The sequence below is a fragment of the Aethalodelphis obliquidens genome, unplaced genomic scaffold (assembly GCF_003676395.1).
Source record: "Aethalodelphis obliquidens isolate GAN/ISIS:26980383/991018 unplaced genomic scaffold, ASM367639v1 scaffold57, whole genome shotgun sequence".
NCBI classification, from domain to species: Eukaryota; Metazoa; Chordata; class Mammalia; order Artiodactyla; family Delphinidae; genus Aethalodelphis; species Aethalodelphis obliquidens.
This window is the reverse complement of record NW_020838001.1, coordinates 477,733-492,923: the sequence shown is the minus strand read 5'-3', so window position 1 is coordinate 492,923 and position 15,191 is coordinate 477,733. Positions and strand designations below refer to the sequence as shown.

Genomic DNA, 15,191 nt, shown 5'->3' with positions numbered 1-15,191 from the left:
AGCCGGGAAGCGGGAGGTGCCGAGAAATAAGGCCCGGCTGGGCCCGACGCGCGTGCGCGCGGGCGAGGGCGGGGCCGGAGGTGGGTGCTTCTGCCCGTTAGCTGGGCGGCTGCTCCGCGCCCCGCCCGCTGGCTCACCTGCCGGGACTGGCCGACATACCCGCTCGGCGCGCAATTCCCGGGGAGAGGGTTCGTAGGGGGACGCGCTTAGGGTTGGCGAGAAAGGTGAGTGACCTGCCCGCGTGTGCAAAGGGTCTCCCCAGAGGCAGGCGGGAAGGCTGCCCCGGGAGTCGTACAGTCCGAATCCTGCGATTATCATGGCTTATTTTTGTAGCAAGCGTTAAAAACGGCTTTAAACATCCTCACTTCTGGATCCGCGCGGCTCCCCCCAGTGTTCCTGTGTCGACCCCCAGCCGCGCTCCCCTGTGCTGTAGTCACTGGCCACGTGTGCTCATTTCAATTTACGTTAACTGAAGTTAAAATTCAGTTCCTGCGCTATCACAGAGGCATTAAAAGCCACCCTGATGAAGGGTTAGGAACGCCCTGAAAACGCTCTTTTTTAATGGCTGGAGTGCAAAGTCCCTGCGTTTTCCAGAACGTGGGAAGGTTAGCATCACTCAGCTTTCCTGGAGTTCCTTTGACTTGGGAGCGAGTACAAACAGGCCTTGCTGTTTGATTGAAAGGTGCATTCGGGGCCCAGGGGGTGGTGAGTGGGGTCACCTGCCCTGCCCAGGCCGGGGCACTTGTGAGGCATCCTGTTCCTGCCCCAGGACTCCTGGAGGAAGCGCTGCAGCCGTGGTGGCGTTGGGCACATCCCCACATCTCCCTGTGCTCTGTCTCCCCACCTGCACCGGGCAGTCAGGGGGACCCAGAGGGTGGCTGAGGCTGGCTGTTCTCAGACCAGGGAAGGCACGTACGAAGTTTCCTCGTGTGTGGTGTCACTGCTCTGGCAGCTGGCAGCTGCGGGAGACTCCGGTGCCCAGTGAAAGGCTGCGGGGTCTGCGGATGCTCCCTCAGGAGACAGAGAAGGCAGAAAACAAATGCCTTCTTCAAGACCAAGCCGTGAACCTGTGTTCATACTTAGGTAGGAAGACCACTGAAGGCCATTTCCCAGACTGGGAAGTTTCAAGCAAACTTCATTTCAGGGATGTTATAATTGGGAGAGTTATCGCTTTCATTCTGTTTTCAATAATACAGAGTGTACTCAAGCAAGTGATGAAGAAGTCACTGTTTTTAAAGATTAAACTATTGAGCCTATGTCAGTGCAGCTATTTTATTATCTGGTAAATACAAGAGCAGGTGTGTCTGGTCTGTGCATATCATTTATTTGAGTTTCCCTGTCCTCACGTTCCGGAAGTAAATGCCCATAAAGTCAAAGGGAGAGGGCTTCCCTGGTGGCGCAGTGGTTAAGAATCCACCTGCCAACGCAGAGGACACGGGTTTGATCCCTGGTCCGGGAAGATCCCACGTGCCACGGAGCAACTAAGCCCGTGCGCCACAGCTGCTGAGCCTGCGCTCTAGAGCCTGTGAGCCACAGCTTCTGAGCCCAACTACCGAACCCCACGTACCTAGAGCCCGTGCTCTGCAACAAGAGAAGCCACTGCAATGAGAAGCCCACGTGCCACAAGGAAGAGTAGCCCCGCTCGCCGCAACTAGAGAAAGCCCGCGTGCAACAACGAAGACCCAACACAGCCAGAAATAAAATAAATTTTTAAAATTAATTAACTTTAAAAAAATGTTAAAGGGAGAAAGCTCAGAAGGATGCAGGAGGCAGACCAGGCCAGGTCTTGCTGCTGCACAGTTGGGGTGAGCTGTGGCCGCTGGCCTTGGAGTCTGGGCACCCCAGACTCCCCAGTCTGAGTTTCCACTGCTGCGTGGCCTCCACGTATTTCTGCCACAGGACCTCAGGCCTGGCATGTGAACCTGCGCTCACCTTTTCTGCCTCCGCAGCATTGGGCTCTGCCTGGCTGACAGGATGGATTAGTTCCTCCTGGGGTCTGGGGTGGTGATTTCTCCCCTGTGCTCCCAAGGGGAGGGGAGCTTCCACTCTTGGTTTACTACAGAGGAGGGTAAACCAGGAGAGACTGTCATCGTGGGCCCAAGGATGCTGTGGGGTTGTCATGCCCCACCCTCTACTTGGGCTCCACCACACACAGCCCCTGACCAGACTGGAAGCAGGACCACGGCAGGCCCGGCTTACCCAGCAATACCCTGGCCGTCCCTTCCTCCACTCTGCAGGCCCTGAGGCCCAGGACCTCCTGCCTGGGGGAGGGTGGCACACGCACTAAGAATTACAGAACCGTGCATGGGTAAAAGGTGTGTTTAAGCTCAGGACAGACCATTCAACCCGTGGAAGAGTATGAAAGGTTTATTGATATGGTTTCAGATTCACAGTGCAGCCAACCTTTAAGAAACTACCCCTCATCTAGCTTTGGTTTAGTATTAAAGACCAAGCTATTGAAATAGTTTCTTTTTCCAACCATATATCTGTGTGTGGCTAGATTTTTTTCTCATATGCTTCAACCATTCTCACTAATTCTTTTCTTTTTTAAGGAAACCTCACTTTTTCATTTTAAAATGTTAACATGTAATGGGTGTATCATTTTTTAGTGAATTACTGGTTTTTTTAATAAATTTATTTATTTTATTTATTTTTGGCTGCGTTGGGTCTTCATTGCCACGCGCGGGATTTTCTCTAGTTGCAGAGAGCGGGGGCTTCTCATTGTCGTGGCTTCTCTTGTTGCGGAGCATGGGCTCTAGGCGCACAGGCTCAGTAGTTGTGGCGCACGGGCTTAGTTGCTCCGCGGCATGTGGGATCTTCCTGGACAAGGGCTCGAACCCGTGTCCCCTGCATTGGCAGGCGGATTCTTAACCACTGTGCCTCCAGGGAAGCCCCTGAATTACTGATTTTTTAAAATATGTATTTGGCCACGCCGGGTCTTAGTTGCACCGTGCGGGATCTTTAGTTGCAGCATGCAGGATCCAGTTCCCTGACCGGGGGTCGAACCCGGGCCCCCTGCATTGGGGGCGTAGAGTGTTAACCACTGGACCACCAAGGAAGTCCCTGAATTACTGGCGGGTTTTTTGTTTGTTTGTTTTAATTTTTGGCCGCGCCACATGGCTTGCGGGATCTTAGTTCCCTGACCAGGGATCGAACCTGCGCCCTCAGCAGTGAAAGTGCGGAGTCCTAACCACTGGACTACCAGGGAATTCCCTGAATTACTGTTTTTTTAATTTCTGCGTTTTAATTCCCAGTGTGATCCCTGTCGACCCGAATAGCCCACATAAACAGAGCTCTTTGGGGGTCCTCCATAAACTTTAAAATTATAAGAGGTCCCTGAATCCATAAAGTTGGGGAAGTTTTCTCAGAAATCCTAGTACATCCATGAAATAGATGATTGTCCAACGCTTGAAGCGATGTTTGTGAGGACGTAGGGTAAGTGCGAACACATCACTGTGCGCGTCTCAGAGGTCTGAACTCGGGCTCACTTCAGCACCTCTTGAGGGGTAGGTCCTCTCCAGGGGAAGGAGTTTGGTGGATCAGGATTTTTGTCTTTATACTGTGTAGTCTGCAGTGAGCATGTATTATGTTTGTAACCAGAAAAAATGTTAACGTCATAAGATAATGCCTACTCTGTTTTCCTCATAGTGGACCTGGTGAAGGTTAAAAACTTTTTTTTTTTTTTTTTTTTTTTTTTTTGCGGTACGTGGGCCTCTCACTGTCGTGGCCTCTCCCGTTGTGGAGCACAGGCTCCGGATGCGCAGGCTCAGTGCCCATGGCTCACGGGCCCAGCCACTCCGCGGCATGTGGGATCTTCCCGGACCGGGGCACGAACCCGCATCCCCTGCATTGGCAGGCGGACTCTCAACCACTGCGCCACCAGGGAAGCCCGGTTAAAAACATTTTAACGTGCTTTAAAAAATCATAAACTACCATATGTAACATAAGGTTGTATTGACTAACATGCATTTTCTCACAGGGCAGGGCCTGGGTGTTCAAATCCATCACTGTTCTCTGGAGTGAGACACACAGATGTAATAAGCACTCGCTAAACTCATGTTGAATACACAAATTAGTGCATGGATGTTTTAAAGTTACGAATTATGTACCTACAGCTGCTGCCTGGGATTGACTTGTGTCCTCCAGAGATGTGGTGACATCACAAGTCCCAGGACCTCAGAATGAGCCCTTATTTGGAACTAGGGTTGTTGCAGGTATAATTAGTGAAATAACGAGGTCGTGTTGGATTGGGGATCCCTAATCCAGTGACTGGTGTCCCATAGGGACAGACACACAGAGGGAGAGGCAGAGACACATGTGCTGCGTCCACAAGCCAAGGATAGCCGGTGTCCAGCAGAGCCCAGGCTCAAGTTCCCAATACCTGGGGAGGCCCCCACTGCGTGGAGGCTGGCACTGCTCATCACAGCGCCAGCCGCCTGCAGGGGATAGAAGTCCAAACACTTCATTCCTGGCATCCTGACATCCAGGTCGCCAAGGAGAGCGCGAGGCAGCTGAGCACCGACAGGACAAGCTTTACTCAGGAGAGAAGAGACCAGGCCGGCTTCCGCCGTGGGCCTCGTCCCCACGCTGGGTCCTCCCCACCCTGCTGGCCTGCACGCACCGATCTTGTGCTGCAGGAAGGACCTGACCCCTCCTGAGGAGTCTGACATGCTGAGCGCTGGGGGTTGCGTCCATCTCATAACCGGAGGGAGGTCCCCACACAGGCTCTAGGGGCCCCCATCTATTGAGAAGAAACGGTGCCGTTTGTAAGTGGCCCTTTGTGGGCGGAGAGACGGCCTTTCCCCGCAGCTGAAGCTGGGAGGGCTGGTCCTGGTCCTCCCCTCCCCTCCAGTCCCGACAGACGTGGCCTGGCAGCACCTGACTTCCAGCTGAAAGGAGACACCTCTGTGGTTTCAAGGCCCCCAGTTTGTTGCACACGTTACAGTCGAGAAAACTAATACAACTGCCAAAGAGCCCAATAATTTTTCCTCAGCAGCAAGAGAAGCAGCTGCAGTTCGTACCGTCCCTTCTACTCAGCCACACCCGAGCTCGCCCGGCAAAGACGTGTGAGGGGCTGGAGGGAGGCCCCGCTGCGACAGGCGTCTGTCTGTGCTCCCACCTTGCCTGCCTCGCTGGACACCACTGCTGCCCCCAGGCACCGAGCCAGCACCCACTGTGTCCAGAACTCATAGGGTCATCAAGGCAGAGTGTCTGAGGTTTTGATACCTGTCCCCAGAGTCTGTGACATTCCTCCTTTCCAAAGGTGGGGCCTCACCCACCCCACCCCCGCCTTGAGGGTAGGCTGTTCTTAATGACTCACTTCTGCTTCCGTGACTAGTTCACCCCCATGTGAGCCAGCCGACTTGGAAGAGGGTACTCCAAGCCCACGCAGCCTCCAGACAACCTCCACTGATGTCCTGACTGCAGCCTCCTGAGAGGCTCTGTGCCAGAACCATCCAGCTCCTGGAGTCCTGACTCAACAGAAACGATGTTTGTTGTTTTCAGCCACTGCTTGGACTCACTTGTTACACAGCACTAGGTAACGAATACAGCTCTGACTGGCTTCCCAGGAGTCCCCCGTTTGTTTGCTGCTCTTTGTTAAGGAGAAGCGTGATTGCTTTTCTGCAAAGGATTCCCCATCATCTCCCAACCTCAGAGGCTCCATATGGTGACTGTCCCTCAGTGCCTTACCAGGGCCGCCTAAGAGGTAAAAAGCCCTGACCTTAATCAGCTGCTCTTCTGGGAGTTCCAGGGCTGTGCCTTTCTATGTGGTGAGCATGTGTCTGTGAACCCAGATGACAGGCATGCATAACTCACACCTCATAAAAATATCTTCCATATATTTCCTTCCACTCCTGCAGATTTCTGATGTCTCCACCTTACTGGAGGCTGTGTGTCCTGGGTTCTGACTTTCCCACCTCTCCCTGGACAGGGGAAGGTGGGGAGATGGTGAGAGTTCCCTGGAGCCTGGGAAAGTAGCTAGGACTGCCCCAGGAGAGGGCTGTGGGTTTGGGGAGAGGTGAGTGGGTCTCTGGGTCCTGGGGAGCAGGCATCTCTCCAGGGCCTGTACCTGAGGTCCATGTGTGGACCCGAGCACGGCTCAGCGTGGACATTACCAAACATGCCTCCTCCCCAGCAGAGGGGTCCCTCCCTGCTGGGCACCCCAAGGGGCAGTTCGGGTCCCCTAGGACAGACATGTCCACCAGTGTGAGTCACGATGTCTGCTTGTCTCTTTTTGCCACTGCAGGTCCCCATGTTGGGGCCAGATCTGTCTGTGAACCGTCAGCTGCCCAACGGGGTCCACAGAGTGATGGGACACACCCTGGGATTCTAGGACCACCCCCCATCCAAGCAAGACCCACAGCCGTGGTGAGAAGGGCAGGCCCCAGACCTCAGACCCTGATCTTCCTCTGCAGCGGCAAGCTGAGAGCCCGGCCCACAGGAGGGCGCAGCCCTGGGGGAGCTGGGGCGGCCCCACCTGCAGCGGAGGTCCCAGCCTCCCCCCTCCCACCCCCACTGTCTCCTGGGGCTCCGGAGGGGAAAGTGGGCTTGCGTGCTGTTTATATGCTCTTTTCTTAAAATCGCCATCGTCATGAGAACTGTTCGCAGTTGTGGTGATGACACACAAGGGTGGGGTTTCCAGGGGGACGCTTGCACAGGCAGTGGCCTCGCAGCTCATCTGACCCCACAGATGCAGGACACACGCTGGGAGAGTTCAACTGTTTCTTAAACACACACATTTGTTTAAATTGTTCATTTGATTTAATTTTTGAGTTCACTTTTACTACGTGGATGAGATGGGCTGTATTACACTAGGGCTTCCGCTATGAAAGAGCTGCCACCGCTCAGAGAAATCCAACCCTCAGGCCCTTTCCGCTCCCCTTTCTGAGTCCCACAGAAGCCACCGGTGGGCACTGCTGGGTTCCAGTCCTGGCTTGTCACTCCCTCGGGGGCTGTCTCAGTGGGGACAGGGATGGGGGGCACAGGTCCCAACTTCCCCAGAAGCCCACTGCAATGGATCAGTACCCACCCGTGCTCCCTGGCTTGGCTCTGGGAGGTCACCAGCAGTGTCCCCATAGGTTTCTGTAGAATGAAAGCCAGGGGCACTGAGGGCTGCAATCATCTGGTTTCTGAGGCACTGGCTCTGGGTCCTTCCTGCAAGAAACGCCTCAGGCTTTCCACCAAGAGGCTGGCCAGCGAGGACTCGGACCCCAGCACCCAGTCGTGGAGCTGGGCTGCCAGGGAGAAGAGGAGGCTGCTGCTGTGTCCAAGCAGGTAGCCGTCCTCAAAGGCTGGCGCTGGGGGGTCTGGAGGTCCCCCCAGACTGAGGGAGGGGGAGGAAGCCAGCCGAGCAGGGTCTTGGCAGGAGATAGAACCAGGCCTCCAACCTGCAGGCTGGCCAGAGTGGGCCACCAGCCAGGAATGGAAGGACGGAGGAGGTGGCTTGGGAACCCTGTCCCCTGCCCCCCGACATCTGAATCTTCAGGCACTGGTCCCCCGCCCCCCAGCATCTACTCAGGGCTCCCAGAGGGGCACTTGTGGCTGCCACCCACTCACACTGGGCCACCTGTCCAGAGGTGCGCCTGAAAGCCCTGTGGCCAGGAACAGTGTGGGAGCATCTTTTGACCAGAGCAGAGGGCACACGGGAGGGGGCTGAGACTCCAAAGGGATATAAGGATGGGTCCTCCAAGGGCATCCGCAAAGCGTGGAGGAGAGAAGGGACAGTGGGAGGCTGGCTTTCCCCACACAGGTGCTGGGCCAGAAGGAGAAGGCCCTTCTGGGAGGAGGGGCCGGCACGTGTCCATGCTGCCCACAACCCTCTAGACCACAGCAGCTCGCTCACAGGTCCCTGGTGGAACATGCCCACTCCCCTGAAGACCCAGGCCAAGCCACACCCCACCACCACTCCAGCCAAGGGCAATGACCGAAGCCTCCCAGGCCAGCCGAGGGTGCCAACCTCAGGCCAGGGGGTCTCAGAGGGCCCCTGTGCCACCACATTAAAGCGTGCTGCAGCTCCTACCCACCAGTTCCAAAAAGCACCACTGCACATGGGATTCCCAGGGCTGGCCAGTGACAGGGTACCTGCCCCCCACTGCCCAGAGATCCTTCTCTGTCCAAGTCTGTCTTCCTCCGCCCACTCCTGCGTGCCCAGCCCCGCTCCCAGAGGAGGACATCCAGGTGGAGGTGGCCCTGCCTACCGGCAGGAGCTACCTCAAAAGACGTGCCCTAAGTGACGAGGCGCTCACAGCACAACGACCTGCGTGTTCCTGCCACCACCGCTGGATTCATTGAGGTCGCCGCCACGCCCACTAAGAGGGCTGCCGAGAGGGGACCCAGCCACGGCCAGCCTGGGGCCTGAACTGCGGGGCTGTGTGCCACGCCCTGGGGGCCCCACAGGGAGAGCCTGTGGGCAAAGCCTTGCCACGAGGGCTGGACAGCTCGGAACGCGGAAAGAGAAGCTGAAGCTGGGAGAACAGGAGGGGAGGAGGGACGGGAGCAAAAGCCGCATCTAGACAAAGTCGAACAAAACAAAACCGAAACCCAGATGTGTTCCTGTCTCATCTCGGGATCCAGGCGCCGCGGTGTCCAAACGGCCCCTTAGCCGGACGTCTCCTCTCGCTGCTCCCTGTTCCTGCGCACTTCGGCAGCGTGCAGCTCCTGCGGGACAGGCGGGACAGGCGGGACGGGCGGGGTGGGCGGGGCCCTGCAGCCGGCAGGGCCGCGGTCCTGCCCCCCCACCCCTCCTGGGCTCTGGGGGCCCTGCCTTCCGGCTCCCGGGCTTCGGGAACCCTGGGGTCTTTTCCTCCCTAGACTGGCTCGGTCCCAGGTGCGGCAGATGCGACCAATGAGGACACCTTAGTGACCAGGAGCAACAGAGGGCAGGGGCAGGCCTGCGTCACGGACTGCAAGTGCGGCTTGAGGGTGGGGGCTGGCCCTCAGGGAGCCTGGGGTGGTGTCCAGACCCGAGCATTGTCTGGAATTTCCCGGGGAGTGCAGGCTCGGGGCTCCCCGGAACTAACCTGGTCCCGCTCGCAGGGAGGCTGCTCCGGCCTGGGCAGGGGCTCGCCTCACCCTGGCTAGCCCCAGTAGGACGGGGCGTCACGGGGAGGCCGGACTGCGGGAGCGCTGCTGGCGTAGTGGGCAGGGACCGGCCAAACGCCAAAAGAAGGGGCTCCTGGGGGCCCCCTGCTTCGGGCCCCGCCCCCCGCTCGGGCCGGGCCCGGCCCGTCCTCGGCCCCGCCCCGGCGCGCACCTTCTCGCGCAGCCGCTCACGCAGTGCGGCCAGGTGCGCCTCGCGGATCTCCTTGCTGAGCTCCATCTTGTAGTTGAGCTTCTCCTCGGCCAGGCGGCTGAAGTTGTTGTTGTCCTCCAGCGCCTTGTGCAGCACCTCGCGCTCGTGCTCGCGCCGCTCCGCCAGCTGCTTCAGCACCTGCGCCTCCTGCGTCTGCGCGGGCGGCCGGGCGGGCGAGCGTGAGGGGCGGCCGGGCCCGCCCCGCCTCGCCCCGCCCAGTGCCCCGCGCCCCGCCCCGCCGCCCAGCCCGAGCCCACCGCCTCCCGCCCACCGGACTTGTCCTCGGGGAGTTCGGGCCTACCCTGTCCTGCCGTTGGCTGGGGTGACCGCCTCATCCCCAGGCAAGCCCTCCCTGTCCACCCTCGGCCGCAGAGCTGCCCCTCCCCGCTGGGCTCCGGGCGCCCCCGCTCCATCCCGCTCCAGAGTCCCAGCTGCCCTCGGGGAACGTGGGAGGAGCGGAGGAAGCTCCTGTGGGCTGTCACGGAGCCTTCCCCGTCTTTTCCTCAAACGTCTGCCCGCTGAGCACGAAGTAGGTGCTTAATACACACCGGGTTCTGAGCTCCCTAAGGTGCCGGGGGCGGGGAGGGGTCCCAGGGCCGCTAGGGAAGGGATGAGTTGGAACGAGGAGGGTGGGGCTGCTGGCGCCACTGTCCGGCCCTGCTGGTGGCCGCGCGAGTGGACCCGAGGCTCCCAGAGGTAATTAGTCTCCCTCAGCCTCCTTCAGAAGGCTGCTGGGCTCCACCCACGTGCCACTTACTACTAGTTAACCCTGAGAAGCCTGGGTCCCCAGGGCTCGCCGGTCCTGCCGTAAGGGGGATAGAGCTCCTGCCCCTGCCCAGTGGGCTTGGGCACCAGGACTGCACTCCTGAGAGCACGTGCTTCTCTGCCTGTGTCTCAGTTTCAGGGGGGCTGGTGTGAGAAAGGGTGGGGAGGGGCCTGCTTCTCCCAGGGGCCCCCTGAGCTCCCAGCTCATGGAAAGCCCTTCCTTCACGCTCCCCTGCTCAGGAGGCTGTCGCCCAGCCTCCTCTCCCAGGGCCCCTCCTGGGGCTACCACCTGACCCTCCCACCCTGCCAGCATGGCCAAGGGTGCCCCTCCTAGCAGGATCTGGTTCCTGTCTCCCTCCAGATGGCTGCCGTTGAGGAATCCTTCCTCCCCCGTCTCATTCTGATGGCTCAGGAGGTGGCCGCGGGACCATGAGACCCTCTTTGCTACACAGGCCCACAGCCAGTCGAGTGCTTGCAGCAGCCCGCACCTTGGGGACGCTGTCTGTGGCCAGCAAGGCCCCCGACCGTCTTTATCAGGACCCAGAGGGTTGGCTCCTTACCTTCCTCCGCCCCTCAGCTGCCTCCAGCCGCTTCTGCAGCTCCTCCAGGGAGGTGTCCTTCCTCTTGGGGGGGGAGGAGAGCATGGGACTCTCCGGGGAAAGGTCGGAAGGGGATTTGAGGATGACCTCAAAGCTCTGGCCGGAGGCCCTCTTGTCCAGCTGCTTCACCTCCATGTCTGCAAGGCAAGAGCAGACGGGGGCTTCAGGAGGGCTGCTCAAGGAGGGGGCAGGCCGAGCACACACCCAAGTCAAGGTCTGAGAGGAGGGCTGGGACTCCCAGGACCGGCCCCTCCCCACAGGGACCTCTCTCCGGAAGGCAGCCAAGCGGGGGTGCACAGACGCCACGGGAGGGGGTAGCGAGGTCAGGGCAGCAGCCGGGCACACTCACCCCCATACTGGTAGACGGTGTTGGGGTGCGGCTGTGAGTAGAAGCAGGAGCAGAGGAGTGACAGCACCGACAGCTCCTTCATCTTCTTGTAGGCTGTGGGCGTGAGGCCGGCCTGAGCAGGCGCCGTCCCATCGCACCTCCAGCCCCACCTCCCTGGATGCCCAGGCCTCCCTGCCTCTGTCCCCGTTGCTGCCCCCTTGCGCCTGTCTGGGAGCCTGTTTACCTTGATCTTTTGTGTCCCACAGCTCTGACTCTCTCCGTCCCTCCCTCCCTCCCAGATGTTGGCTGTCTTTCCCTGGGCACGCCTCCCTGTGGGTGTCCTGCATTGGTCTTTCTGTTCCTGTCTCTGAGTCCCTGCCCCCCTCGCTCTGTCTGTCTCTGCCTCTCTCTCCCTCCTTTTCTCTCTCTTGGCATTTCTGTCTGTGTCTCCGTTCATCCTTCTGTCTTTCTGGCTCTCCATCTGTCACTACCTCTCTTTATATCTTTACGTCTCCATGATTCTTTGTCACTGTGTATCTTCCCGACTCTCCCTTCCCCCTGCCCCTCCGCGTACTTCTCCTTCCTCCCCTTTCGCTCTCGTGGACACTTGCCGGGTTGGTGGAGAGGTTAACCACCACACTGGTGACTGGGCCAGCACAAATGGAGAGCTTCTGCAGGCAGCACTTTCTTGGCTGTGCACTTAGGTGAAGCCCTCAGACCCTCCTGTCTGCCCCCCAGCCCACCCCCCATTTACCCTGTAGCGCGCCCACCGTGGGATGAAATCAGGTTCTCACCAGACACGCACTGGCGGCTCATCAAAAGCCAAAGGGACGGGAGCTGTCCGTTCAGCACCACAGCCCGCCCTCTGGCCTTGCAGGGTGAGTGCCCACAGCCAGTGTCCACACTACCCAACCAGAAAAGGAGGTAAGCCTGCTGAGGCCCTGAGCCTTGTCAGGGAAGGGGAGATGCTCGCTCTCAGAATGGAAATAATTGAGCTCTTTGTGGTTGGTTCATAGCAAGCCAGGCCCCAAAGTAGACACATGGGTCTGATGTCTCACTGGCTCTCAAGAATCCTGTATGCCCAATACTGTCACCCCCACTCCACCAAGAGGACACTGGGCCCAGGTAGCTGGGTGACTTGTTCAAAGCTCCTCCAGGGCAACCCCAGGTGGTCTGTGTTCGTTCCACCACTGCAGTAGGTCCCAGACTTGGGGGCTCAGACCCATGCACCTGCCTCCCTGGCTGGAGAAGCTAGTATAGGTCTCTAGAGAGATACTCCACGGAGAGCGACTCTGGCTTCCATGAAAGAGCATGCATAGTTACCCACAGCATTCTTCCAAGGGGCAGACAGTTTGGACAAGAAACTCTCTGATGAAATTTCACTCAAGATAATGTTTTTAAATTGATTTCACGTAAAACTGGGGAAAGTGCTTGTGTAGAAACAGGACACAGGACAGAAGTGACTAGGCCCTGTCTGAGAGAACAGCTTGCTGTGAGCGGGGTCCTCCAACAACCAGTGCAGAGAATGATGTTATTTGATCTAAGTGTCCTGATGACCCAGACTCTTCCGGAGAGAGCCCGAGAAGTTGTGACGGGAGCACAGAGGAATCCTGAGCAAGCAGCAGGGAGAGCCTTTGGGGTCTTGGAGGAGACGCAGGGCGAAGACACATGACTTGGTCATTGGCTCAGGAGCGTGGGAGGGAGGGCCAGGTAGGGGTGGGCCTCGAAGGGGATTTGGGCCTGCCTTGTCGATCTTGCTTTTTCACAAGCAGAATCTACTCGCGTGTTACTTATGTCATTAAAAGTTAACTGTAGAAAGGAGGCTGAGGGGTACCTCCCAGGACGTGTGCTTGGGAGTTAGAGGAGGCAGGACCAGGCAGAGCGGCTCTCCAGGAACAGCAGAGCAGGAGATATTTGGACCCTTGCAGAGGCTGGGGAGGTAGCCAGACCTGTGCTCAGAAGGGAAGGTGGGGCAGGGAGTGAGAGGGAGTCTGGTCAGGGGCCTAGCTGGGTCCTGGGAGAGGCCAGGGAGGAGGGGCCTCAGTCTAACCCTGCCAGCACCCACCACTCTGGCAACAGACACCAGCCCCCTACCCTGACCCTTCAGAGAGTCCTTTCTCAGCCCCTGTTAAAACCTCTGAAAGAGTTTACCTTACAGGCCAGGAACCTGGGGCCTCACAGCTGCTCAAGGCCCTCTCTGCCTCAAGCCTGAGATTTTCCCAGGAAAAGGGTTGCAAATTAATAACAGAGGAATTTTACAGACAAATGCCAGGGGCTCCCTTCCAGGCAGCTGTCACCTCAGCCTGGAGGGGGGCTGGTGGCAATTCAGGGGCAGGAGGGGGAGCTTGGGCAGGTGTGAGTGTAGGCAGGTGAGAGGGGAGAGGGCTGGGGGCTCAAGACTGAGGTCAGAGTCTCCGAGGTCATGGCTCTGCCCAGGGGACAAGGGTCCAACTGGGAAGTGAAGGACTATGTCCCGCGGCTGCAAACAGGGATGCAGCTTGGCGTCTGGTGGTCGTGGAGATCCCCTGGGTTGGTGGCCTATGAGGACCTTCCTTCTCAGAAGACCCTTCCTCAAGAAGCCCAGTGGGAAGGGGCAACTCCCCAGGAGGGGGCTTGGGAGTGAGGCCTGCGCTGTCGTCTGGTTGCAAGTCAGAGGGGACGGCATGGTGGGTGGGGAACCGGCAAGTTTGGAGACAGTGAGCAGGGGGCAGCCTGCGCCGGGGTTGGAGATCAGGGCTGGGCCCAGCCACATGCAAGACGGGAGGGTACGCCTGTATTTTCAGAGCCGGAGGGGCTTAAAGTTCCTCTCATTGCAGAGCGAAGAGGTGGAGGCCCAGACCTCTCCACAGACATAGCTCCAGCCAGGAAGTGGGGCCTCGAGGCACGCCCTCCCTTTTCTCTCCTCACCAGGACCCTCTCTTCCGTCCCCATCACTGACTTAAGAAAGTCATTAAAAACAAATCTCCACCGTGAACTGGATTGCTTTGATCCCCCTTCATAGTAAATGTTACACATGCAAGAGTGCACATTGGCCTGTTGGATGATTACATCTCAGAAGAGCAAGAGTAGGAAGGCACCAGGCCAGCCTAGGGCACCTGGTGACAACAGTAATCGTGCCCAAGGGGGATGGGGTGGGCACACCACACCCTTCCTCCGAACTGACTCTCAAGACCAGCCAGCCCAGGCAGACACCCTCATCAGCCTCATTTCTACAGAGGAGAAGGAGGTGCAGAGAGGGCAAGTGGCACCCCCAAAGTCACACAGCATGCCAGGATGGCAGCCCTGTCATGAGCCCAGGCCTCTGCACTTTCCTGTTGGGAGCCTCATGGTGGGTGGGTGGGGGGTCTTCCAGAACTAGGAGGGAAGGGGGCCCACAGATTCCCGCTCACCCTAAAAGGGCCCTGGAGGCTGCTGCTAACTGCCTCCTGACAGATAGAGCTTGTTGCCACCCAGGCGGCCCCTCTCTCACTTGTCAGAGTCTCCTCCCTCAGTGTCGGGAGCCCAGCATGGCAGGAGTTGACAGCAGCATTCGCCTTTCTCTGGGAAAGGTGGCTGCAACAGTCACGCTGCCTGGCGTGGACTGGGCACTCACCTCTTGCCAGGCCCCGGGCCAAGCACTGTTTCCTGAAATAGCTCATTCAACCCTCAGAACAAGCCTAGGGGAGGTGCTGTCACTATCACGGTCACCCCGATGGGGAGATTGAGCCCTTGAGCGGCGAGGTAGCAGGTGCAAGGCCTTGCAGCTTGCCAGAGTTGCATAAGGGGATGAACATGAGCGAGTCTACAAGAGTGCCTGAAGAGCTGAGCACCTGGGAAGGACACCAAGACGCAGTGTCCTCAGAACGCGGCCCACCAGGAGGCACTCAAGGGCGAGGCAGGGGCAAAGCTTTCCAATCTATGCACGAAGATGAGGCTAAGAGCAATCCTGCAGCGGCCACAGACCAGAGCAGAGGTGACACTTCAAGGCCACTAAGGCACGAAAGTCTGCTCCAATCAAAGATGTGTTTTCAGAGAGAAGCCATAGCTGGTTCACTTACACCAATTTTGGCCACAGTTATCGGCGCTGTCACGTAGCCACTTCTGGGCCAGACCTCTCTCCTATCAAACTTATGGCCGGGAGAAGCTGCAGGTGAGCACAGGTGTGTGTACACACGGGCTGCACTCTATAGAGGGCAGTGCTGATGACAGAACATGAAAGGCCCAGCGC

General features: G+C 58.4%; 1 protein-coding gene, 2 long non-coding RNA genes and 1 other non-coding gene across 9 annotated transcripts; 2 read left to right on the top strand and 2 right to left on the bottom strand.

Annotated features, from left to right (window-relative positions):
* Positions 1–70: 70 nt before the first annotated feature.
* On the top strand, positions 71–6,754 carry LOC113609478 (uncharacterized). 4 transcript variants are annotated; one of them, XR_003428640.1, is made up of 4 exons: positions 71–224; positions 4,488–5,707; positions 5,862–5,949; positions 6,248–6,754. It is a non-coding gene; the product is annotated as an uncharacterized LOC113609478 (long non-coding RNA). The 4 variants fall into 4 exon arrangements; XR_003428638.1 differs by having other exon boundaries at positions 4,116–5,707; XR_003428639.1 differs by lacking the exon at positions 71–224 and adding an exon at positions 3,840–4,214.
* TRNAE-UUC (transfer RNA glutamic acid (anticodon UUC)) lies at positions 3,136–3,208 on the bottom strand. The gene has a single exon. It is a non-coding gene; the product is annotated as a tRNA-Glu (tRNA).
* Positions 6,755–7,570: 816 nt separating the features above from the next.
* Positions 7,571–11,116, bottom strand: STMN3 (stathmin 3). Of its 3 annotated transcripts, none has more exons than XM_027086747.1 (4): positions 11,006–11,116; positions 10,618–10,793; positions 9,021–9,445; positions 7,571–8,658 (listed from the first exon to the last, which is right to left on the bottom strand). In XM_027086747.1, the coding sequence occupies exons 1-4, from the start codon at positions 11,085–11,087 to the stop codon at positions 8,559–8,561; spliced, it is 783 nt and encodes a 260-aa protein (XP_026942548.1). In that variant the 5' UTR covers positions 11,088–11,116; the 3' UTR covers positions 7,571–8,558. The 3 variants fall into 3 exon arrangements, with proteins under 3 accessions (XP_026942548.1, XP_026942547.1, XP_026942549.1); XM_027086748.1 differs by having other exon boundaries at positions 8,265–8,658; positions 9,254–9,445; XM_027086746.1 differs by having other exon boundaries at positions 7,571–9,445.
* Positions 11,107–14,248, top strand: LOC113609479 (uncharacterized). Its single transcript, XR_003428641.1, has 2 exons — positions 11,107–11,908; positions 12,530–14,248. It is a non-coding gene; the product is annotated as an uncharacterized LOC113609479 (long non-coding RNA).
* The last annotated feature ends 943 nt before the right edge of the window (positions 14,249–15,191 follow it).

Excerpts from the sequence above, each read along its gene's own strand:
- STMN3 (XM_027086746.1), bottom strand. The coding sequence starts at position 11,087 with ATGAAGGAGCTGTCGGTGCTGTCACTCCTCTGCTCCTGCTTCTACTCA. Across the intron at positions 10,794-11,005 it reads CACCGTCTACCAGTATGGGG|ACATGGAGGTGAAGCAGCTG; the intron begins GTGAGTGTGCCC and ends CTTGCCTTGCAG. Across the intron at positions 9,446-10,617 it reads CAGCTGAGGGGCGGAGGAAG|ACGCAGGAGGCGCAGGTGCT; the intron begins GTAAGGAGCCAA and ends CCGCCCGCGCAG.